Source organism: Labeo rohita, chromosome 13 (assembly GCF_022985175.1).
Source record: "Labeo rohita strain BAU-BD-2019 chromosome 13, IGBB_LRoh.1.0, whole genome shotgun sequence".
NCBI lineage: Eukaryota > Metazoa > Chordata > Actinopteri > Cypriniformes > Cyprinidae > Labeo > Labeo rohita.
Genome location: NC_066881.1, coordinates 29,152,971 through 29,178,214, shown reverse-complemented (window position 1 = coordinate 29,178,214; position 25,244 = coordinate 29,152,971). Strand labels below are relative to the sequence as shown.

The 25,244-nt window shown below is 36.2% G+C and overlaps 1 protein-coding gene across 1 annotated transcript; it reads right to left on the bottom strand.

The window, feature by feature from the left end:
* Positions 1–3,634: 3,634 nt before the first annotated feature.
* Positions 3,635–17,858, bottom strand: cdc42ep3 (CDC42 effector protein (Rho GTPase binding) 3). The gene is made up of 2 exons (XM_051125606.1): positions 17,068–17,858; positions 3,635–8,933 (listed from the first exon to the last, which is right to left on the bottom strand). The coding sequence occupies exon 2, from the start codon at positions 8,729–8,731 to the stop codon at positions 7,832–7,834; it is 900 nt and encodes a 299-aa protein (XP_050981563.1). The 5' UTR covers positions 8,732–8,933; positions 17,068–17,858; the 3' UTR covers positions 3,635–7,831.
* Between the last annotated feature and the right edge of the window lie 7,386 nt (positions 17,859–25,244).

Below are 25,244 nucleotides of genomic sequence, written 5' to 3'. Positions count from 1 at the left end.
GGATTACTTGACTACTTGAAGAGAACAGAGGAAAATGTAGCAATTAATTTGTTTCCTTCTAAATTTCACATACATAAACAAAACTTTAGGTCTAAACATCTCTTTTCTTTATTCAAAGTTGATATTGACAAGTATGTTGAAACTATCCAAAATTCTGTTAATCCGACAGCAATGAAATCTGCACATCTATATTCACCCTATGTCTTAAGGTGAAAAAAAAAACATGGTTAATATAGTTTAATCATGGTAAACACGAATTAACCATGGTTTTGGTAAATTAACCGAAGTTTAACCATGGTATTTGTAGTAAAACTATGGTTATAAAAAAAAAAAAAACTACACTTTTAGTGTAACAATACCATGGTTAATTTTCATTTGTGTATTCTTTCTTTCTTTCTTTCTTTTTTTTATTTGGTTTTGCACTACTTTAATGGTTTGATGGTTTGTACTGTTCAATTAAAAAAAGAAAAGAAATCAGAAAAAAGATTTGCTATACAAGCTCCAAAGTCGCAATCTGAATCAGATGATTCGTGAACCTGCACCGAAGTACCATTCTGAAATGATTCGTGCTCTGAATCAAAAGATTCGCAAATCATCATTTCAGATTGGGACTTCGGAGGGGGGATTTGGGAAATGATTCACAAATTTGCTCAGAAATTCTGATCAATTACAAATATTACCAGGGGTTAGGTTTGATTTTGGCACTGATTTTGGCACTGGCAAACAGCAGACATTTAATTGTTTGATCAAATTTAATGCTAGGGAGAATTTAGTAGTCGCTGGATATTTGTAGGGACATGTCATAGCATCCCTGCTAAATTATATGGAAATCAGAAAAAAAGAAAAAAGGATTTGCAATACATCTCCGAAGTCACGATCTGAATCGATTCGTGAACGATTCGCGAACCTGCACTGAAGTACCATTCTGAAATGATTTGCGATCCGTGCTCTGAAGTTCTGTGAATCATTCACTTCGTAAAGTGATTTGCGAACCCGCTCCGAGGTTCTGATTTGAATGAAAAATTCACAAACCCACTAAATCAAATGATTTGCAAACTGGCTCCCATGTCCCGATCTCAGAAGTTCTGATCTAAACTCACTTGTTCTAATCTAAATCTAAAATGATTTGCAAACCGGGTCCAAAGTCCCGATCTGAATTGAATGATTTATGAACCTGCTCAGAAGTTCTGATCTAAATCAAATGATTTGCAATTCCCGCTGCTTAGTCCCATTCGCAATTCATAATTTAAGATTGGGACATTCAATCATTCAATTTGCAAAATGATTCGTGAACCCACTTCTGATCTGAATCAAAAGATTTACAAAACCGCTCCGAAGTTCCGATCTAAATCAAATGATTTGCGATACATGTTCTGAAGTCCCGATCTGAATCAAATGAATCATGATACACAAAGTTCTGATCTAAATCAAATGATTCTTGAACCCACTCCGAAATCCCAATCTAAAGTGAAGTTCCGATTGAAATCAAATGATTCACAGTTTGTGCTCCCGATCTGAATCAAAAGATTCGCAACACATAATTTCAGATCGAGACTTCAGAGCATGGAGCGGAAATTGGTAATCATTCAATTCACAAAATGTGAACAATTTGTGAACCCGTTCAGAAGTTTCGATCTGAATCAAAACATTCATGAATTAAGCTTAATTCACTTTAAATAGTTTTAAATAGTTTGACCGCTGCAATTCAGCTTGTGACAGTTTAATAGGAAATCAGTTGAAAGCATCCAGTCATCTCAAGTGATTGTTTAATTTATCAGTATATATTGTAATAAATTTTTGATTGTAGTTGCATCTGATTGTATTAGTATATAATATGTGCATTGTTGAAAGTGCACAGTTTTCTAGAGCATTTACTTTAACTTCTCAAATAAATTAATAAAACATATCACTTTTCAAAAATGATTAAGCAGCACAGCTGTTTTCAACATTGATAAGAAATATTTCTTGAGCAGCAAATCAGCATATTAGAATGATGATTTCTGATGATTTTCTGAAGGATCATGTGACGCTGAAGACTGGCGTAATGATGCTGAAAATTCAGCTTTGCATCACAGAAAGAAAATACACTTTCAAATATATGCAGTTAAAAACATTATTTTAAATTGTAATAATAGTTCATGATACTACAATTATTACTGTATTTTTAAAAAAATAAATTCAGCCTAGGTGAGCATATATTCTCATAACAGGACCTACAACATGAAAAAGCCATTCTGGAAGAAAAATAAAGATATGTTTCTCAGATATGTTTCATTATCTCCTGTAATACGTGCTTGGATTAAACTCTCTGAAGCGTGTGTGATGTGTAAAAGAAAATAAACCCGTCTCTCGCTGCCAGGTTTCCTTCATTAGTTCAGCCTGAGTGAGACCCAAACAGCAGTGAACTGCTGAGTGATAGTGAGATATTTTACAGAGATGTGAGAACATTTTTTGAGATACAGTATTTTTCTATACAGTTTGTAGAATTACAAAGATGAGGATCTCAAGCTTAGCTGCTATGCGGTCTGGCTAAAAGTGGAAACTTATAACATTTTCACATTTAATCTTAAACTTTTATGGAGTCACAACTTTAATGGCTGTGTTTTCACCATTATCTGAAGTCCTTTTTGTCTTGTTATCTGTCTCCTCACCAAAAAGCAGAAGGCAAGAGAAGGAACAATCTTAGAAAGGCTGCATTTTTGCATGACCTTACTTGAAATGAAAGTTATGCTGCAGGACAGATCTCCCACTGAGATTGTGCCAGTTCATAGTGATTCCAGTTACATAAGTGAATGCTTACTTTGAAACTCTACACTGCAAATTATAGTGTTTTAAACTATAAACATCTTTGTATGTGCCAAAAAGAGTATGATGTCATATTTACATTTAGGAAAGTATTTGATGAAATGTATATTGAGCCACTGCTACACCCTAAGTAGACGCTTCATGATAACACACTGTTTGACTGAGTGCTAGTAAATACAGTCATTTACCTAACGGCACATCACAGATTCCAGAGTTGTGTTTACCTCGGGTTAAAACGTTTCCACTCGAGTACAAAGTTGAAGGTGGATGACTTTAACTGCAATGGTTTTGCCTAAGGCCTTCTTGGAAATTTCCAGTGGTTTCCAGTCCAGTCAGAGAACAGATCTCTCTTTTACTAGAGACAAAATGTGCATTTCTCTCCCTGTGGAGGTGGAGTTGCATACACAGATAAATAAATAAACTACAGCTCAATTTGAAATCATCACTTGACCTTGCAAGAATCATTATAAAACACTGATTTGCGGATACATTTTTCTAAGATTCTTTGATAAATAGAAAGTTGACAAGAACAGCATTTATTTGAAATAGAATTTTTTGGTAACATTCATAAACTTTTTTACTGTCACTTTTGTGACAATCAATGTAATGCATCCTGGCTAAATAAAAATGTTTTCCTTTTCTTTCCTTTCCTGTATCGTGTATTAGGCTGATTTCTGAAGGATCATGTGATACTGAAGACTTGAGTAATGATGCTGACAATTCAGCTTTGCATCACAGGAATAAATTACATTTTAAAATATATTCAAACAGTAAACAGTTTATTAAAACTGGAAAAAATATTTCACAATATTACTGTTACTGTATTTTGATCAAAATGCAGCCTTAGTGAACATAAGAGACTTATTCAGAAAACATGAAAATCTCTCAGTGATTCCAAACTTTTGACCAGCAGTAGTGTATCAGCTCAGCATTTATAACCACGGACCAATGAAACATAACCAACCATACAGTAAGTTAGCACATTCAAGACTCTGGAAAATGAGTGGAACTGTTTAGGAAATCAGTTTGAAAACAGTCTTTGGTGATTTTGAAATATCTTTATTTGGCAGAAGTAGAAAGAGTAAGATACTAGTAAACTATTCTGAATTAAAGGATTAGTTCACTTCCAGAATAAAAATTTCCTGATAATTTACTCACCCCATGTTATCCAAGATGTTCATGTCTTTTTTTCTTAGTCGAAAAGAAATTAAGGTTTTTGAGCAAAACATTCCAGGATTTTTCTACATATAGTGGACTTTAGTGGTAGCCAGTGGGAGCTCTACATGTACCCAGCCAAGGAATAATGGTCTTATCTAGCAAAACGATTAATCATTTTCTAAAAAAAAAATTGTATACTTTTTAACCATAAATGCTTATCTTGCACTAGATCGACCTTACGCATTAACATTATCATGCACGTGTGACGTAGCCAGAAGTACCGACCCAGTGTTTACAAAGCAAAAGTTCAAAGAAAGTCAAACGCCCTTTACAAAAAAAGGCAAAACAACAATGTCAGATGATTTTGAAGTTGGAGGAGAAAATGAGAGTTTTTTGCTCTACGTTTTTTGAACCAAAGTACACTGATGAAGAACAAACCATGTTGGACCTTTCTAGTGTGATTGCTTATCTGTGCATCGCAGAGGTAGTCCAAGACAAGCATTTGTGGTTAAAAAGTTTATAAGTGACCCAGAGGTTGCGTTAGACTTTAACATTGTCCGTCATTTTGACGGACAGGGTGGTAAAAATTCCGTCATAATATATTATTACCAGTCATTTTAAATATTACAACGCATTTAATTGCTTTTATTTTTGTTTATGTTTCATTTTTAATTATGAACCTATAGGCCAATGTAGGCTTATGCATTTATTTTGAAGAGAACAGATAAACAGATGAGATTGCATAGCTTTTCACTTTGAACACCACACCCTGCAGTAACAGCGATTTTAATATATTATCATTTTTATGAACCAATATCGATTCGGAAATCCCAATCAATCTTTTAGTCTATGCTGTTTTCAGTTGATGAATGAACTCATCAAAAAAATCGCAATAGGCTAAGCTTTGTGTTACTTTTGATATGAAATTGTATTTCATTAGGAAATTCAAGCGATGAATATCATTTTGGCGCCCTTTAATGTGGCGTGATAGATCGTTGTAGCTTCTGTGTACTCGCCCGTGCATAATCAAACGCATAGGAAAACATTCGTGACAGTTTCGTTTTTGTTGTGGATCCAGTGCTTTGCTGCTACACTGGAGCGCACTCGCCACCAACTGGACATGGGTTGGAATTACAGTTAGAAGTTACAGTAGATCACCCTCGGTATAATCTGTCAAAGTGGCGGACGGCCTTCAGATTTTTCGTTTCACTAGATAAGACCCTTATTCCTCGAATGGGATCGTGTAGAGCAAAGGTGCTCAACCCTAGTCCGGAGATCAACTTTCCTGCAGAGTTCAGTTCCAACCCTGACCAAACACACCTGAACCAGTTAATTAGGATCTCAAGGAGCACTTGATAATTACAGACAGGTGTGTTTGATTAAGGTTGGGACTAAACTCTGCTGGAAAGTCGATCTCCAGGAACAGGGTTGGGCACCCCTGGTGTAGAGCCCTTTGAAGCTGCATTGAAACTGCAATTTGGACCTTCAACCTGTTTGTTCCCACAGAAGTCCACTATACAGAGTAAAATCCTGGAATGTTTTCCTTAAAAACCTTCATTTCTTCTCAGCTAAAGAAAGAAAGACATGAACATCTTGGATGACATAGGAGTGAGTAAATCATCAGGAAGTCTTCTTTTTCTTTTAAGGCCATTCTTTTTGCAATTTCATATGGTGCCACAAGTGGAGCCAAAATGGCACACTTCACATTTAGCATGCAATTAGACAAAGAGCAGAAAATGCATACAACTTTTCTAAAGACAGTTATTCAATTTCTGTGGACTTGTGCGAGCAGATTTCATTTCAAGCTTGAAACCTGAATGAAAAAGCATCATCTTTAAGGACAAAGCTGAATTATGTTGCAGCTGTCTGGCACTCAGACTCATACTCTTCAGTATTGCTGCAAACAAACCTCTGCGTCGCCAAGACACTGCAGCAGTCAGACCTCCTTGTACAGGGACAAAGTTTGTCTTCAGGCTGTTAGCTTTTACGACCATGTAGAGCATGACCCTCTGCCTCAGTCCAATGGCTTTATTTATGGCCGGGCTCTTTGTTTTCTCATAGGAATGCTGAGAATGCTACAGGCAGCTCGCTCTCTGTCCCAACAAGATACAAATGAATAGTACTGACATCTTCTTTTAGACACAATCTCACCCACTTCCACTCCTACTACAAGACACAATCTGAGGAATGCAGGATGCTAACAAGTCAAGTCAATTTCTCTTTGTTCGTCTCCATCTCCTTCTTTTTTCACTCTCCACCTACAGTTACATACTCATCCGCTGGAGTATCTGACTGATTTTTTTAATTTAACAATGAACTGACAAACATCAAACATCATATGTGACCGAGGACCACAAAACCAGTCATAAGGGTAAATTTTTTTAAATTGAGCTGAATAAATAACCTTTCCATTGATGTATGGTTTGTTAGGATAGGACAATCGCCTTAAAGTTGTCCAAATGAAGTTCTTAGCAATGCATATCAATAATCAAAAATTAAGTTTTGATATATTTATGGTAGGAAATTTACAAAATATCTTCATGGAACATGATCTTTACATAATATCCTAATGATTTTTGGCATAAAAGAAAAATCAATAATTTTGACCCATATAATTTGCTATTATTATAAACATACAAGCTACTTAGGACTGGTTTTGGTGTCCAGTGTCACATTTAGGGATCACTCAGTATGGGAAACTGGGGCAAGCTTCCACACTTTTTTACTCCCAGTCAATATTTTTTTGGGTAGGTATATTGTTGTAAGTCAGTTTTTATACTATATATCTTTAATTAACACATGCTAACCTTTTGTGACAACATGCCCCAATGGTAAATTAATGTTCTAATGCTGTATGGGGCAAGTTGTCACAATGGGAACCTGCCATTAAATAACCTATTATAGGCTTTTCAGCAAGATTTAAACAGTAAAACATTTACAAAGCACAAAATAGTACACAAAACCACAGATTTTTTTTTAAACTTTCGTCCTTCTAGATACAATATAAAACACAATTTGTTGAGTCAGCTTAAAATAATTTGTTACCCTGCTGCCTTAAAATTTTAAGTTCAGTTAACTAAAGTAAGTTTAGTCAACTTGAAATGTTAAGTTGTACTAAGTAACAACTTAGATATTTGTGTTTGTTAAACTTAACAGATGGGTAAGTAACCCAGCTGCCTTAAAAATTTAAGTTGATTCAACTCAAATATCTAAGTTGTCACTTAGTATAATTTAACATTTCAAGTTTAATTAACTTTTTTTTGAGTTGACTGAACTTTTAAGACAGCCAGGTTACAAATTATTTTAAGTTGACTCATCAAATTGTTTTTTACAGTGTAGCCCCTATGCTGAAATAACAAAAACAATCAAACAAAATAATAATAAACTAAAAGAGAGCTGTTTATTCATGTTTATTTCATATTTAGCTTCACAACGTAAAAACATATGCTGTAGGTATATGCCTTTAAGATTTGGTAGTGTGATTAATGAAACTGTCACTATAAATATATTTGTGCATGAAGGACGTTGTGATGGGAACATTGTATATATATTTGTAGAAACGTACACGTTATCACACTGACTTTTGTATGAAGTTGTGGATGACCAACAGTATACACAGAAAAAGCCTCATTTGATCTGCATGTACAACATCAGAATCTATGCATGCTTAAACTTAACTTAAAAGGCACAGCGGCTGTGTGTCAATCGCATTATTTTTGAAAAACAAGGTGTGCAAGACACTCCGAAGCTAAGGACAAAAAACTTACTCTGGGAAAGAAAGTTCAGCCTCTTCAGTTCATTATTGCCATATCATATTATGGCCTCAAGACAAATAGATTCCCTTTTAGTTCTCAGTAAAAGTCACTTCCTAAGACACTTCCTTATTCATGATATTAAGTACATCATCCAAAATGGATGGGCCCAAGTCGAGTTCAAGGGAGAAAAGGGATCCCGTGACTTGAGTGAGCGACTCCTGCGAGTGGCTTTTGCTTTTGGAGATTTCAAAGTCTGAATCGCATAGACGTCCCTCTTCCACGCCGCTATCTCTGTCCGCCCAGTCACCCTTGATGCCGAACATCTCCTGATCGTACTCGAAGATCGAATCGTCATTGTTACCATTGTTAAAGTTCCCATTGGTATCACTGTTTCCGTTAACGAAGACGGATAAAAATGTTTCAAGCTCGTTTTCGCTGCTGTGCATCTTTGCAAGTAATTTCTCAGGCGTCTCAGTGCGGTCGATCAAAGGTTCGTCCTCTTCGGGGACGGGGCTGGGGTCACACCTAAAGGTGCTGATGGACTGAAGCAGGGTCTCCATTTGAAAGATTTCCAAATCGTCAGAATCGGCTGGAGGTGTTGATGGCTCAGACATGCGACCCTGGGTTATTGGATACACAGTGGTGGAAATCAAAGGTAGAGTCAGTGCTTGGCTGCCTCCGATGGTTGGAAGCGAGATTGCGTTTTTCAGGACTGGTGATGGAGTCTCGACGCAAGATGCATCGGAGGCACTATTAGCTCTTGTGAATTCTCCATGGATGCCATATTGAGGTCGAATACGACCTCCTTTCCCTGGTAGAAGCTCAAAATTTCCTTGCAGGAACGACATGTCACCGAAGGCATCGCACTCGCCGCCATTTCCGATGTGGATAGTGTGTCGAAAGTCCCCGAGAGGCGGGCTGATCATATCCGGGGATAAAATGTCCCTCAGACGGCATTTCTTCCCCTTCTTACTGTAGTTGGATTTTAAGTAGATGGGCGTTTTGGCAGGCATCCCTGCTGTAGAGTCCAGTGGTTATGAAGAGGAACAAAGAATGCTCTGGAAGTTCAGATCTCCTCAGCTGTGCGATAAACTTGCTGGAGTCTCGCAAAGGTGAAGTGCAAGGGTTACATTCTCAGAGAGCAGCTGTTTTAAATGCGTCCTCAATCTTCATTGAAGATAATCCAGCTCGAATGTTTGGATTAATGTCCTTTACCTGGATAAATGGAGAAATAATTTAGTTTTCTTTGTACTCAGCATCAAAGACCTTTGTTGTGTTCATAAATCCAAGACTGAAATTGTAAATGTCACATGTATCTTAAGCACATACAAAGAGAGATCAAAGAAAACATTCATCATCTTTTGGAGATGCTACAAACAGACAGACAGATAGAAAGATGAAGTCAAAAGTTTACATACACCGTTCAGAATCAACAAATTTTTATCAAAATTGGAGGGATCATAGAAAATGCATGTTATTTTTTATTTAGTACTGACTTGAATAATTGTCCCAAACACTTAAACTGCCTGCTGTTCTTCAGAAAAGTCCTTTGAACCAAAGATTTTTTGGTTTTTCAGCAATTTTGTGTATTTGAACCCTTTCCAACAATTTCTGTATGATTTTGAGATCCATCTTTTCACTCTGAGGACAACTGAGGGACTCATATGCAACAATTACAAAAGGTTCAAACTCTCACTGATGCTTCAGATGGAAAAACAATGCATTAAGAGCCGGGGGGTGAAAACTTTTGAACAGAATTAAGATATGTACATTTTTCTTATTTTGCCTAAATATCATATTTTTTTTCATTAGGTACTGCCCTTTAGAAGCTACAGAAGATGCTTACATGTTCCCCAGAGGACAAAATAAGTCCCAAAATAAAATGTTTTCACCCCCTGGCTCTTAATGCATTATGTTTCCTTCTGACGCATCAGTGAGTGTTTGAACTTTCTGTAATAGTTGCATATGATTCCCTTAGTTGTTCTCAGTGTAAAAAGATGGATCTCAAAATCACACAGTCATTATTGGAAAGGGTTCAAATACACAAAAATGCTGAAAAACCAAAGAATTTGTGGGACCTGACAAGACAAACAAGGGACTCATCATTGCAACTATCATTGTAAAAAAAACAAAAAAAAAACAGCTGTGGATCATTCAGGTAACAACACAGTATTAGGAATTAAGTGTTTGTAAACTTTTGAACAGGGTCTTTTTTATAAATTCAACTATTATTTTCTCTTGTGGACTGTATGTAAATGTCTTTTCTGTGAATTATCTTATTCAGGTCAGTACTAAATAAAAAAATAGTATGCGTTTTGTATGATCCCTCTTATTTTGGTAAAATAATTAACATTTTGCAGATTTTGAAAGGTGTATGTAAACTTTTGACTTCAACTGTACATAACTTTTTTTTTCCGTAAAAGCAAAAATAATGAGAATATCTGTTGTTGTCATTCATTTCAAAATGACTGTATGTTTACATGTTTAAATTAACACCACATGACTCAAGAAGCTTTAAAGATAAAGAAAGGATTCCTAGAGATAAAGTAGAAATTGACAGAGAGTTTTAGAGTGGCTTTAGAAAAAGGAGGGCAGGAATAGACAGATTGGAGAGAGAGAGAGAGAAGGGTAACCACAGATCATAAGAGGGAGAGAGACTTCTTGTCCATTTATGGACATATTTCCTTTTTGAGAGGCCTTTAAACACTGACCCTCACTGACAGACTGCAACAATCACTAAAGCAGCGACTCGGCCATGGCCAGCCAAATATGAATGACTGAAAAAACATCCACATTCCCTCGGCAGCAGAGCCCAACGTCCTCTCGCGCCTTTAAGACCCGCTGCACTAACCCATTTGTGAAAATGTAAATATGCACCGTATTCCAAACTTACTTCAAATGTTTGGAATAATTTACATTTTTTTGTAATGATTGCTGAAGGATCATGTGGGTAATGAAAACAATGTCACAATATTACTGTTTTACGGTAAAAAGAGTAAAAAGAGAAACATTTGTATTACAGATGTATTACATAAATACTTAATTAAAACCTGCAAGACATTTGTTCGTCTTTGAAACACAAATAAACATATTTCTGATGAAATCCAAGAGCTTTCTGACCACGGATATCACATGGACTATTTTAATGATGTCCTTACTACCTTTCTGGGCCTTGAACGTGTAGTTGCATTGCTGTCTTTGCAGGGTCAGAAAGCTCTTATATTTCATCAAAAATATCTTAATTTGTGTTCCAAAGATGAACAAAGGTCTTACAGGTTTGGAACTACCTCAGGGTGAGTAATTGACAGAATTTTTATTTTTGGGTGAACTATCCCTTTAATCTCTCTCTCCCGAATAATGGCATTATCATTGGCTTAAGCCTCTGTTATTAGCTCTAAAATCATTTGGAATTAGCAATGAATGCTATAGATGAGATGCATACGAAATTAATCCTACTCAAGAGCGTTTTAAGGATAAAAACCTGACAAATGTCTTCAAATGCTTCATCTGAACAATGTCTTGAGGTGATAACACAAGTGTGGTATAGTATAAATGGAATCACTGACGACAAACTGTTGAAATATTGGAAAAGTAACGCACACCGAGCTGTAACTATACTACAATATCAAACCAAATAGCATCTGTGTCCAAATACAGTTTGAGGCCATTGAAAATTAAAATACCATGGCATTATCTGATAACGTGGAGCCATCACAGTACATAAAATGACATTCTGAACGATGTCACAGCTCAGTGATCCACATCCCCTGAAGTTCCCGGGCTAGAGACAGTCGGGGAGGACACTGTTTACAAAACACTAGAAATTCCATTTCCTAGGAATACATGACTCCCCTGTGGTAATGTCCTAACAAATCACACATCTGATAAACAACAGGGGTACAATGAAAGTGAGCTGCAGTACAGTCCTTGACAATGATGTAGGCTAGTCTGGATGAGTCGTGTAATTCTGGTCGTCTTCTTATGTTCGTCTTTTTTTGTGCCAGTTCAGAGGTCGCCTTGTGAGTTCATAAGGCTTTAAAAGCATATTTAGACACTGATTCAGTGAAACACAAATAACCCTTAGTGAACAGAAAACTATTTTTAAACGTGACAAGCATCATCGGGATGGCTGAAGAATGTGTGGCTGCATGAGTGTGTCGGTGATAGCGAAAAATATGTGCGCGTGTGTGCGAAAGGAATGCGGCAATGCTTCTGGTGTCAGAGCTGCGATCGTCCCCAAATATGCCTTTTTCGTTGCTACTTTCTCATTTTTTTCTTTTATTGTACAACATATCCACTTACCAGATCTCTGTAATAAATTATAATGTAATACAATATAATATAATATAGAGATAAATAAGAGATATACTTTATTCTTCAATTTAAATCTGTGTTATTATTGTTAACTAAAAGTTTTATCTATCTATATCTATATCTATATTTTCTGTTTTAATTTTAATTTTAGCTTAAGTTTTAGTAATTGTCTTGTGTTTTTTGTCATTTTATTAGTTTTTTTTTTTTTTTAAATATGTGTGGATAGTTTATATTCATTTTTATTTCAGTTTTAGTTGTAGTTATTTTAGTACATCAAGATAAACTGAATGACTAACTACCCAAATTAATTTTATGTTTATTATTTTATATTCTATTTCACTTAAAGTGTATTTTTTCAAGTATTTAATTTTTCAAGTAAGAAATATTATATTTTATATTTTATTATTAATATAATATAATATAATATAATATAATATAATATAATATAATATAATATAATATAATATAATACAATATAATACAATATAATAATATCCCTAATAGAAGATAACTAATAAGAAAACAAGAAATATAACCAATAATAAGAGATGTACTTTATTCCTCAGTTGACTTTAATCTTGAATGTTTTGTTGCAGTTACATAAACAGCAGCATCTAGAAATTTAGTTTTTTGGTTACACTGATGTAAAAGTTCACAGAAATCCTGCTGTCATGGCATGATCAAAGAAAGCAGGTGTGCAAACCCCTGGACCGGGTGAAGTAAATCTCAAAGGGAAGCCCAAATAATACTTAGGGTAGGTTAAAGGGTTAGGGTTTGAGGTTAAAGCTATGGTTAGTCCTCACCTAAAAACCTCAGCAGGTGTGAGATGTCTTTGAATAAATTGTTCATTGCCATGACTTGTTGAACAGTAACAAACAATGCCATTCAATGCAGCAGACCACCGCTGAGGTTTAGAAGTAGAGCAGCTGCCTCTCACACCTTCTTGATATGGCTTTATCTCAGGGCCATATCCTGCCTTCATTTTAGATCTGGAATGAGTCCAGGGGCACATGTTGCACTTCCAAGTGCCCTGACGCCCCTTTAGAATGTTGAGATGGATCTGTCTGCCCCCTTTCCCTGGGGGAATGTATCATCACACACCCCTCAGAAGTGCATGTCAGCAGGCCGGCAGCGTGTCTCCCTTCTGACAGACTGAATAAGCCGAAGCCTGAGCTTCATCCAGCAAGGGACAAAATATAAGTAAATTGAGACTAAGGCATGAGAAGGAATAAAGTAGATTAAATGGAGACTCCGTACAAAAATTAAAAATCTATCACTCGCCCTCATGTCTTTTTTAAGTAAGCTTGTTTCCACCACTGAACAAAAAATAAAAAAAAGGTTGTTGTGATTTTTCTTAGAATTGCGTGTTGTGAACTCACAACTGTGAGAAATAAACACAACTGGGAGATAGAAACTCACATTTCTGACTTTTTCTCAGAATTGCGTGATATAAACTCAAAATTGTGAGAAATAAAGTCAGAACTGTGTGATATAAACTCATAATAGCAAGAAATAAAGTCAGAATTGGGAGATGACATTTTTTACTTTTTTCTCATAATCGCATAATATAACCTCAAAATTGCAAGAAATAAAGTCAGAATTGGGAGGTATAAACTTGCAGTTCTGACTTTTTCTCAGAGGTGTGTGAAATAAGGTCAGAATTGCATGATATAAACTCATAATTGCAAGAAATGACGTCCGAATTTGGAGATAAAAGCTCACAATTATGACTTTTTTTCAGAATTGCATGATATAAACTCACAGTTGCAAGAAATAAAGTCAGAATTGGGAGATAACTCACATTTTTTACTTTTTTTTTTTCTCAGAATTACGTAATATAAACTCAAAATTGCAAGAAATAAAGTCAGAACTGGGAGATAAAAACTTGCAAATCTTACTTTTTTTCTCAGAACTGCATGATAAAAACTCAAAATTGCGAGAAATAAAGTCAGAACTGAAATATAAGCTTGCATTTCTGGCTTTTTCTCAGAATTGCGTGATATAAACTCATAATTGCAAGAAATAAAGTCAGAATTTGGAGATTACACTTTTTTTTACTTTATTTTTCTCAGAATTGCGTAATTTAAACTCAAAATTGCAAGCAATAAAGTCAGAATTGTGAGATATAAACTTGCATTTCTGACTTTTTTTCTCAGAACTGTGTGATATAAACTTAGAATTGCGATAAAGTCAGAATTGTGAGATATAAATCTGCAATTGTGAGAAAAAGTCAGAATTGCGAAAATATTTAAAGTATTTCTCGCAATTGTGAGTTTATATCATGCAATTATGAGAAAAAAAGCAAATATAAAAACTCACAATTCAGTGACTTTTTCTCTAGCAAATGCAAGTTTAAATCTCGGAAATGTAAAAAAAAAAAAAACAGAATTGTGAGTTTATATCTTGCAGTTCTGACTTTATCTATGTTTTTTATATATTTTATTCAGTGGTGGAAACAAATAACTGAATAGGTGAGCAAATAGAATATTCATTTTTTGGTGGACTATCCCTTTAAGATTGAACTAAATGGAATTACTGAGACAGGAGACTGAATAAGAAAAAAAAAAAAAAGACTGAAAGTCACCAAATGTGCCTGTATGAGAAAAAATAGACTGAATGTAATTGAACAAACCAGACTGAGACTGAACTTAAGGTAGAATAAAAGCATAGTTCATCTAAAAATGAAAATTCTGTCATAATTTACCCACCCGCATATAAAAAACTCACTAAAAACACTTTTCTCAATGTGTTCCACAGAAGAAGGTAATTTGTTTGGAACATGAAGGTGAGCAAATAATGACGAAATATTCATTTTTTGGGTGGAGTATCCTTCTAAATTTGAACTAAATGGACTGAATGAGGGAAAAAATGAGACTGAAAGTTGCTAAATGTGCCAAAATGAGACTAAATTAGAAGAAAATAGACTGAATTTCATGCCAGATTAAGCTAAACAATAAGACAGAATTCAAAAGCAAGTCAGTCATATGGTTTTCGAAGGATATGAAAGTGAGCAAATGTCAGAATTTTCATTTTTGGCTAGACTGTCCCTTTAAGACTGAACTTAGATTGGATTAATGAGACGGAACGAGACAGAAAGTCACTGAATGAGACTAAATGAGAAGAAAATAGACTGAATGTTATCAAGACTGAACCAGGCAGAATAAATGAGACTGAATATGACCAAATGTGATATAAGACTGAATGCGGCAGAATTAGACTGAACGAGATGGAGTGAGACAAATTAAGGCTAAATTAAAAGACAGAATGAGACCCAATGGGGTGAGAGGTGAGAGAAGACGGATATCATTGCATGCTGCTGGCACTCAGGAAATAACTCACGTGTGAGTATGTGGGTCACATTATTATTAGAGCAAGTGTGAGCGGTGATCCAAACAAGTGCAGTGATGCTATTCCCACTGTATACAGAAATGTGTTAAGACTCTCTTCAGCCCCGCAACGGTGCCAATTTTGATTCTCCCTCTGACCTACTTTAGCCATAGCCTTTTTTGGCTGAAAACCCGACCACCTGGTCCCCATCTAAGAAGTTGTTGTTGCTGCTGTATTTAAAGCACATCTGCATCATTCGGATGTTTTTGGCTGGTCTTTTTACAGGTGCAATCTCCCAGAGCATGCATGCTGGGCCGGTCAAGCTCTCCTCTCTTGGGTGGTTCGGGTTTTTCCTCCTCTCTTGGGTGTTTGAGGCCTAAGCTTTCAATCTTTCAGATTCCTGCGACCACAAATGACCCTGTTGGACAGTGTTCTAAATGATTAAAGACAAATACCACACTCGGCCCAATTTGAGGTTTCCAGTGTGTTACATAAAGCAACCCTTAATTATACTCTGCTGCTCTGCTGCTTTTGGAGGAACCAGGGTGGAGTGAAGTCTCACTTCGCCTCAGCTTCATGCTTTTTACACCCTCCAAGGCTTCTGTTCTCAAGCGGCTGTTGTCTTTGGCTTTTTGCGTGCAAGAGTCGATTTGACTTTCCAAGTTCTGTTGGAATGTATCTGAGGAATTTCAGAAGCTCATTTCTGGTCAAACAGTTGAGTATGTGCCTTGAAGAACAGAGAGGAACCAGGTGTCGGGTTGCTTTGAGCTTCTCTGCCCTTGTTTTGTGGTGTGTGGGAATTGCTCAACATATTCTGCAGTACAAAATCTCACATGTCGTAATGACAGCCATGTGCACAAGTGGAAAGAGGTTTCACAAGCCTAAGCAGCAAATAACAGCCACATGGTTGAGGAATACAACAGTTTTTTGATCTTATGTCATCTTTACACTTGTAAAAATGAGGGGGAATTTTTCAGGAATGCCTTAACAAATGAAAGTTCTTCATTGGCATTGATGGTTCCATGAAGAACTTTCAACGTCCTTTGGACAAAAAAGCTTGAATGTGACCTAGGACCACAAAAGCAGTCATAAGGGTCCATTTTTTTTAAATGAAATTGAATAAATAGGCTTTTTATTGATGTATGGCTTGCTATGATAGAGCAATATTTGTTTGAGATACAACTATTTGAAATCTGCAATCTGAAAAAAATCAAAATATTGAGAAAAACACCTTTAAAGTTGTCCAAATGAAATTCTTAACAATGCATATTACTAATTAAAAATTAAGTTTTGATCTATTTACAGTAGGAATTTTGAAAAACATCTTCATAGAACATGATCTTGACTCTAATGATTTTTGGCATAAAAGAAAAATCAATAATTTTGACCCATACAATGTATTCCCCAGCAACTTAAGACTGGTTTTGTGGTCTAGAGGCACAAATGTTCTGTAAGGGAAACCCAAAATGGTTCTTTAATGGCATCGCTGTGAAAATTCCTTTTTGGAATTTTGGAGTTTATAAAGAACCTTTTGTGGAATGGAAAGATTCCATTGATGTTAAAGGTTCTTTATGGAATTATAGATGCCAGTGAAGAAGCTTTATATTAAGAGGCTGTACTCAAGAAACCCACTCTACACTATTTGCATGTCATTTAATAATAATTCGTTATCATGCACATACACCTGCCAAAAATCATCTAGTTTTACCTGCTCCTGCGTCTTTGCCGATTAACGTCCCTGTTTTCTTCACTCTGTGGTTGCCGTCCCGGAGGTGCCTTGACCCAAACTGTTAGTCAGCTTCTGGGTGGTGCAGCGTGTTGCCGTTTTCGTCTTCTCTCTCACTCTCTCTCTCTTTTTCTGCCCTTGAGGGTTTACTTCTCACAGGCAGGACGTCTGCTGGACAGCTGTTTCAGAATTCCTCCTCTGAAGCCGTGCGGCGTGTCTCTGCTTTGCTTTGCTCCTCCTTTCTCCGCCTGCAGCACCTGTCCCTGCCTGTCTGCAGACGGCGGCCGTTGAAATCCAATTCTCTCGTCTTCTGCAGTCCCGACCCCGCCGGAGCTGCGGCAGTATTTCCTGGTGAGACAGACAGCGCTCGCTCAAGGGAGGAGGAAAATGAATGTGAAGCGTGGAATCTCTCCTACTGTGCTTCACAGCTGCTGAACGTCAAAGTCCTTCCCTTCCAAAACCGAGAGGAAGAAATACAACATCCCTCTCTCTCTTTCGTCTTGTCACTCCCCACCTCCCTTCTCGCACACTCTCTCACATGTTTCTCCTTTCTTTCACAGTTCTCACACTCTGAATCCCATTCGATTCTGTCATTCTGCAATTTATTTCTGCTGACTTCAGCATCTCATTTGTTTGCTCAGCATTTACCAGACACCATTACAACATCTGAGAAGAGAAATGCAACCTTCCTAGATAGATACACAGATAGATACTTATAAAGAAAGCCTGTTTCTCTTTGCAGCTGCACTGTAAACCTCTGTGGAGCTTCTCGTCACCCCGAAAATAGGTTTCCTTGGCAACATATAGTATAGCTCTGCAGTGAGCTCACGTTTGACAGGATTAGGAGGGGGTGCAGCGAGTCTATCCTGCTCATGTGTGGGCGTGTGTGTGTGAGAGAAAAACTGGTGTTAGCTCCGTTCCAAATGCTATATATAGTGAGCTCCCTACCTGGATGGGAGAAACACTATAAGTGTGAAGCTGTTTCTAAGAACGAGATTCCTTATTATAGGCGACTTATGAGGGAATATCAAATGTATGCTTTGAAAATAATACAATCCTACAATGAATTCAGATGAGCACACTAAAAAAATTCAAGATGGAGGTTAAAGCAGGAGAAATGTTGATCATAAATTTGCCTCATTTAATATTTTGGAAAAAAATAACAGTAGTATAATCTTATTAAAAACTGTATATACATATAAACTAAAATAATTTATAGAATTAAAATATTTGTGTGTGCTATGGATTTGTATGCTTATTAGTATCACAGTGTCACACTGTTCGCAACATTCTGACAAATGGAAATGAATTAACAGTCGAGTGAGCTTGGTGTGACAAGCGCTATTTTTGTGGTTCATGGAATAGCTGGTTATAAAGAGCGTTCCAAATCAGTATCTTATGAGCATCCAGATCAGTTTAGATGCTGCCTTAGAAGGCAGCTGTCAGCAGTGGAGTTTACTAAATTGCAAAACAATAAAATATTTTAAATATTTGTCTGTTTTCCATTTTTAAAAAATCTAAAATCATTAAAGTGGTCATTGGATGCCCACTTTCGACAAGTTGATATGATTCTTTAGGGTCTTAATGAAAAGTCTATAATATACTTTGGTTAAAAATTCTCAATGGTTGTGTAAAACAACACCCTTTTTACCTTGCCAAAATCAGCTCTGCAAAAATCATCTTGTTCTGGTTGAGGCTGCTTTAAATGTTAATGAGCTCTGCTCACCCCGCCCTTCTCTACTCTCTGTGGAGTGACGAGCCTGTTTACTTTAGCCCATTTAGCCCCGTTTAGCCGCTAAACCTGCTAACTAGCACGTTATTAGGAAAGGCGATCGCAAAGATTCATAAAAAAATCCCTTATACTCACTTCTGCTGTAAGTGAAGCTGGATCACAAATGATTTGCATGAACATAGACGGATATATGTAGATCGGGAGGCACATTCCCTTCACAAACAAACGTAATCCACTGCATCTTCAGCGGCTCAGATGTCGGGAGTAAATGACGACCACTATGTTCATTATTACATCCAGCAACACAACACCTCAATCGCTCAATCGGAGATATTCTTGTCTAACTTACATCCCTGCTCCGGCACCGAAACAGTGGGGGTCGGACTGTTACAGCTGATTTAAGGCGGGTCTGAGGTAAGACGCTCATGTCAATCAACTATCGTGGGAGCGGCCTCTGTCAGTGTGATGTCACACAAACAAGATGCTGAGAATAGCTTGATTTTCAAAAGGGGAGGTAACTAATTCCACTGGGTGGATTTTTATCATTATAGGGTATATGTGTACATACACTGCCAACACACATTAATGTTCAAACAACATGTAAAAGTGAACTTAGCATCCGATGACCCCTTTAAAGCAAGATTTTTCTGTGTAAGTATAAAAAATTCACTTAAAGTCATTTATACTCCCTTGATTAGATCACAGCAATTGCAAAAGACAATGGTCCAATCAATTCCTGATGGACAAGTCCCAACCACTGAAGTCAAGTCATGTCTGTCTTCACTCGAAGAAAAGACAATCTGAATTTATGTTTCACACCAACTTTGAAAACAAGTGTACAAAAATCTATGGAAGCCTGTTTCCGTCTCTGACTTTTTATCTCACAATTCTGACTTTATTTCATATATTCGCAATTGTGACTTTTTTCTCAGAATTGCATGATATAAACTCACTATTGACGTTTTTCTCAAAATTGCTCATTTATATAAGAAAAGTCACAATTGTGAGATATTAACTCACAATTCTAAGAATAAAAGTCAAAATTGTGAGTTTATGTCTTGCAGTTGTAACTTTTTTCTCATAATTGTGAGTTTATATCTCGCAATTCTGACTTTAGAACAAAAATTGCAATTTATTATATGACTTAACCTGCACTTGCAAGTTTATATCACACAATTCTGAGAAAAAAGTCAAGATAAAAAAGGTTAAGTTGCAATTAACTTATTATTATTATTTTTTATTATTTTTATTCAAAAAACAAAAAACAAAAAAACACTTATATTATTAAAAATCTTTTATCTGAAAACAAGTCCTAAATTCTTAAGTAAATTTCTCAAGTAAATGTATTCTGTTGTCATTATTATTATTTTTTTAATTATCCACCTTATTTTTCCCATAAGAGTGGGCATAAATTTTATGGGTCTGGTATCCGGGCTCATCTGTGTCCAGCTATTTTTAGCTGTACAAAACAGCTAGTTTTGCTGCTTGATATTGCAAACTGGTGTCTCACCATATTATTTTAATGTATTATCTTAATTATGAACACACTGGTTTGTAGTGCAGACATTTTTAATGTTTACTGCATGTTGTTATTCTTCTTGTTATTTCCCTATAGCGGCTAATATATCGGAAGTCTCGCCCATAGGCTTACTTCTGTGTTGAAGAATATGGTGGATACTTAAAAATGTAACTTAAATGTAAAAAAAGACCAATTAAGATTCATTAACAAGTTCTTATTTTGCAGTGTAGGTTTTAAAATAAAGTTGTATAGGCACTTAAAACATCATATGCATGATGTCAGAACTAAATTTACTTGTGGGTTTTGTCCAAAACAACTTAGAGTACAAGGTATGCATACAGTATGTGTGTTCCTTGAGAACATCTGCTTCTTGATCCAGTGCCATACTCCTCTGTAATACATGACCCTTTATTGGCTGCCCACGGAGAAGTCGACCGTGTTTCCTGTAGGATCTTACACTTCTGGATGGTCTGTTAAATCTGAACAATCATTCGGTTAAGTAAAACAGCCCCTATTTGACAACAAGCTTTCTGAATGAAGTCTTTCTGTGTGTTTGTGGGCATGATGTCACATGTGGAGAGCACATGGTCGCAGGAAGAATACGGAGCATTGTCCTCATGTTTGCCAAGCTGCAATCACCATATAAAGCTTGTAGACACTAGCGTTTAGAGGAATCTGAAAGAAACACCTCCAGTTCTTCCCACCAAAAGATACTATTTGAGTTCACATGAGAGCAGACTTAGTGTTGGAAATGTGGTGATGTTTGTGAAAGAATTACCTGATTTTCCCAGTTTCAAATTAGTTTGTTTTGGAACACAGAACAATCAGAGCCTGTGAAAGCCTTTGGTCGCTGAAAAGAGAGAGCTGAGAGCTGACTAACTGCTGCCACTGAAGTCACTTCCTCTGCTGTCAGAGGTTTTGAGGTATTACACAGACAGCAATGCTGTGAGAAACCTGAAAAAGAAGAAAAAGCAACTATTAGTCATTTCATACATTGGATGTGATGGATGTATCATGTTGACAATGTTCAGACTCAAGCATTTAACAGCCGCGTAGTATAAATTTAAATAAAATATAATGTGATGAGATTTTCCCTAAGCTAAAATGATTTGCTCTGGAACAAATAACAGATCAATGTGACCAAAGCCTGTTAGATTTACCCAAAACAAATTATATCTTGAATTATATTATGAGAAATTATTGTTTTTTAATACTGTGTTGTTACATTAATGATCCACAGCTGTGTTTTTTTTGTTTAGTGATAGTTGTTCATGAGTCCCTTGTTTGTCCTGAACAGTTAAACTGCCTGCTGTTCTACAGAAAAAAAATTCCGGTCCCACAAATTCTTTGGTTTTTCAGCATTTTTGTGTATTTGAACCCTTTCCAACAATGACTGTATGATTTGGGATCCATCTTTTCACACTGAAGACAACTGAGGGACTCGTAATGTAATTATTATGGGTTCAGGGGCAGGGACAGAAAAAAAATTTTGCATTTGAAGATCAGGGTAAATGCAACTTATTTTGTCTTCTGGGAAACATGTAAGTATCTTCTGTAGCTTTTGAAGGGCAGTACTAAAAAAAGATATTTAGGCAAAATTAGAAAAATGTACACATCTTTATTCTGTTCAAAAGTTTTCACCCCCTGGCTCTTAATGCATTGTGTTTCCTTCTGAAGCATCAGTTAGTGTTTGAACCTTCTGTAATAGTTGCATATGAGTCCCTCAGTTGTCCTCAGTGTGAAAAGATGAATCTCAAAACCATTCAGTCATTGTTAGAAAGGGTTCAAATACACAAAAAATCTGAAAAATCAAAGAATTTGTGGGACCCGAAGGATTTTTCTGAAGAACAGCAGACAGTTTAACTGTTCAGGTCAAACAAAGCACTCAGCTATCACTAAACATAAAAACAGCTGTGGATCAATCAGGTATAACAACACAGTATTAAGAATCAAGCGTATGGTTTTTTTTTTTTCATTTTTACAAATTCAGCTATTGTTTTCTCTTGTGGACTATATGTAAACATCTTTTATGTGAAATATCTTATTCAGGTCAGTACTAAATAAAAAAGAACACGCATTTTGTATGATCCCTCTTATTTTGGTAAAATAATTAACATTTTACAGATTCTGCAAGGTGTATGTAAACCTTTGGCTTCAACTTTTGTACTTTTTGTGGCTGTTTCTATACAATATTGCTTTTGAAATTTCCCCTTTGTAAGTGACATTAATATAACCTAAAGCATGCAAAGTGATTGCATGTAAATGTAATTTGCTTTGCTAACTCTACTGTGGATCCTGGCTTTACAAACCAGGGTTGAAGGTATTAACTTCCAGAGGTGATGAACATCGCTTAACCCAGGGTTTAAGTGGCTTTAACCTGGGGTTATAAAGTTTCAGATGTCCTGCTTCTGTAGAGAGCAAGTAAAGCAAAAGCTTAACTCCAACAATTTAACAATTCTCCTTGTTGGAGAGTTGTTGACTGTATAAATAAATGTGTCAGTGATGTTGCTAGAGAGGATAAACTTTTCAAATAAACAGTGCGGACATTGTCTTGTGCTTTGATTTGTGTGGTTAAAGCACTGGGCACTGATCTTACTCTTACTTGCTCCTCTAAGCAAAAGCAAATATTTACAAAACTTTCCATCTTATTTTCTTTTAATGAATTTCGGCATTTCCAAGCAGTTACATCACACGTGCTCTTTTTTATTTTTCTGACCTTTCAAAAATGTCCTGATGCTTTTGAAAGTGAGTAAGGGGCTGTTTGAGGTTCTGTTTGGGTCACGATTTTTCCACCTTCCTCTCCAACGGTAGGAAAAAAAGTGAAATAAAGCAAACCGCAAGTATCAAGTGGACGATGTTTTCTGTACTGTCGATGTTTGTAGTGTTTTAGTTCCAAATATAATGCCACACACATTGTGCAACACTGTCCTCTTAAAAATGTCTTATAGATTTCTTGCTAGTCTTAGCAAGACTGGTGTGTTTTGCTGGTTTCGGAGGGGTTTTGGGAACTTGTTAGATCAGCTGAGATCAGAAACTAATTATAGGCTCGTTTAAGCTGTTTTTAAGCCAGGCATCGTATGTGGTTACACATCCTGCCGACTTTTGGCATCTCAGACCTGTTTAACACATGAAAAACAAAGTGAAAGCTAATATGAAAGGCACTATTATCGGCTTCAACAGTATAAATAGAAAAAAAAACAACTTAATGCGGACAAAAGTCGAGGTAGACTTGCACAATGTTGAAACTGTTATTCCTTTTCATTCAGTTCATGTACAAAATGTTCTCAGCCTCCTACTTTCACTGTTTACACATTGGTCCCTGAAGGCAGATCACCTCCAAACACTTAAAGGTTGTGCTTTCCTTAAAGGCATAATTCACCCAAAAATAAAAATACTGTCATTTACTTACTCTCAGGTTCCAAAGGTTTCTTTCTTCTGTTAAACACACACACACACACACACACACACACACAAAAGAATGTTTAAATATTGCCGGTAGCCATTGACTTGCATAGTATTTTTTCCTTTACTATGGAAGTCAGTGGCTATAAGCAACTTTTTGGTTACTGGTTAAACAGAAAAAAGAAATTCATAAAGGTTTGGAACATCATGAGGGTGAGTAAATGATGACAGTATTTTAATTTTTGGCTGAAATAGGCCTTTAATTCAATGCGTTACTTGCTGTTTCTTCATGTGTGAAATTTAACAATTTCTGAGTGAAAACTGTTTTAGCGTCACTTCCGTTTCAAATAATGGAGGCTAATGAAGAGAGTCCGTTCTCTGTTCCCAAAAGAATTCCAGTAGCCATTTCCGGAAGCATGTCGTCTTGTAATCAGTGTGTGGTATGGTGAAAAGAACTGGCCAGAAAGAACAGCCCCAGAACGCATCTATTTATTCCATGAGAATAGGCGGCACACGCAGAGTTTATTACAGGGCGTGCGCGGTCACAGAGTGGGAGTCGTGCTGATTAAAGGGTCTGACTGCTGTCAGTTCCCAGAATGCACTTCTGCATGAGGAGGACACAACATTGTATTTTAGAATCAGGAGTTGGAATATATGTTAAACATAAATAAATACAGATGGGGAAAGTATCCACATAGGTCACATTCTTGGCTAGGTGAATAATAAATACAGTAGGCGTATTGTATAGCTGAGGTTTCTAAAATATGTAGGAGCATTTCTGTCTAAACTTTAGTGGCCACACATGTCTTTCAGAGTGGATTTATTTTTGCTCTGTGTCTTTGTGTTCTGGGGTCATTCCTGTAATGCAGTCCGTTTTGAACGCTTTAACTTTTTAAAAAAGTTTGTGTTGTAATTTATGTATTTATACAGCAGAATAAGCCAGACTTTCAGAAACATGCTCTTATAATTGCTCAGACTCACACTGAGGACAACTGAGGGACTCAAACACAACTATTAAAAAAGGTTTGAACATTCACTGATGCTCCAGAAGGAAACACGATGCATTGAGAGCTGGGGGGTGAAAACTTTTGAACAGGATGAAGATGTCCAAATTTTTCTTATTTTGTTGAAATATCTTTTTTTTTTTTAAATGTAGTACTGCCCTTCGGAAGCAACAGAAGATACTTTCATGTTTCCCAGAAGACAAATTAAGTATAATTTACCTTGATGTTCAAATTCAAAAAGTTTTCACCCCCCGGCTCTTAATGTATCGTGTTTCCTTCTGGAGCATCAGTGAATGTTTGACCCTTTTTTAAAAGTTGTGTTTGAGTCCCTCAGTTCCCAAACTTTTCAAGGGGGTTATTTTAATAATTTCAGCTATTTTTTTTTGTCTTGTGGACTATATGTAAACATCTTTTATGTAAAATATTACTCAGGACAGTACTAAATAAAAAATAACATTTTAAAAAATAACAAAAAAATAAAAATACAAAAAATTTTGTATGA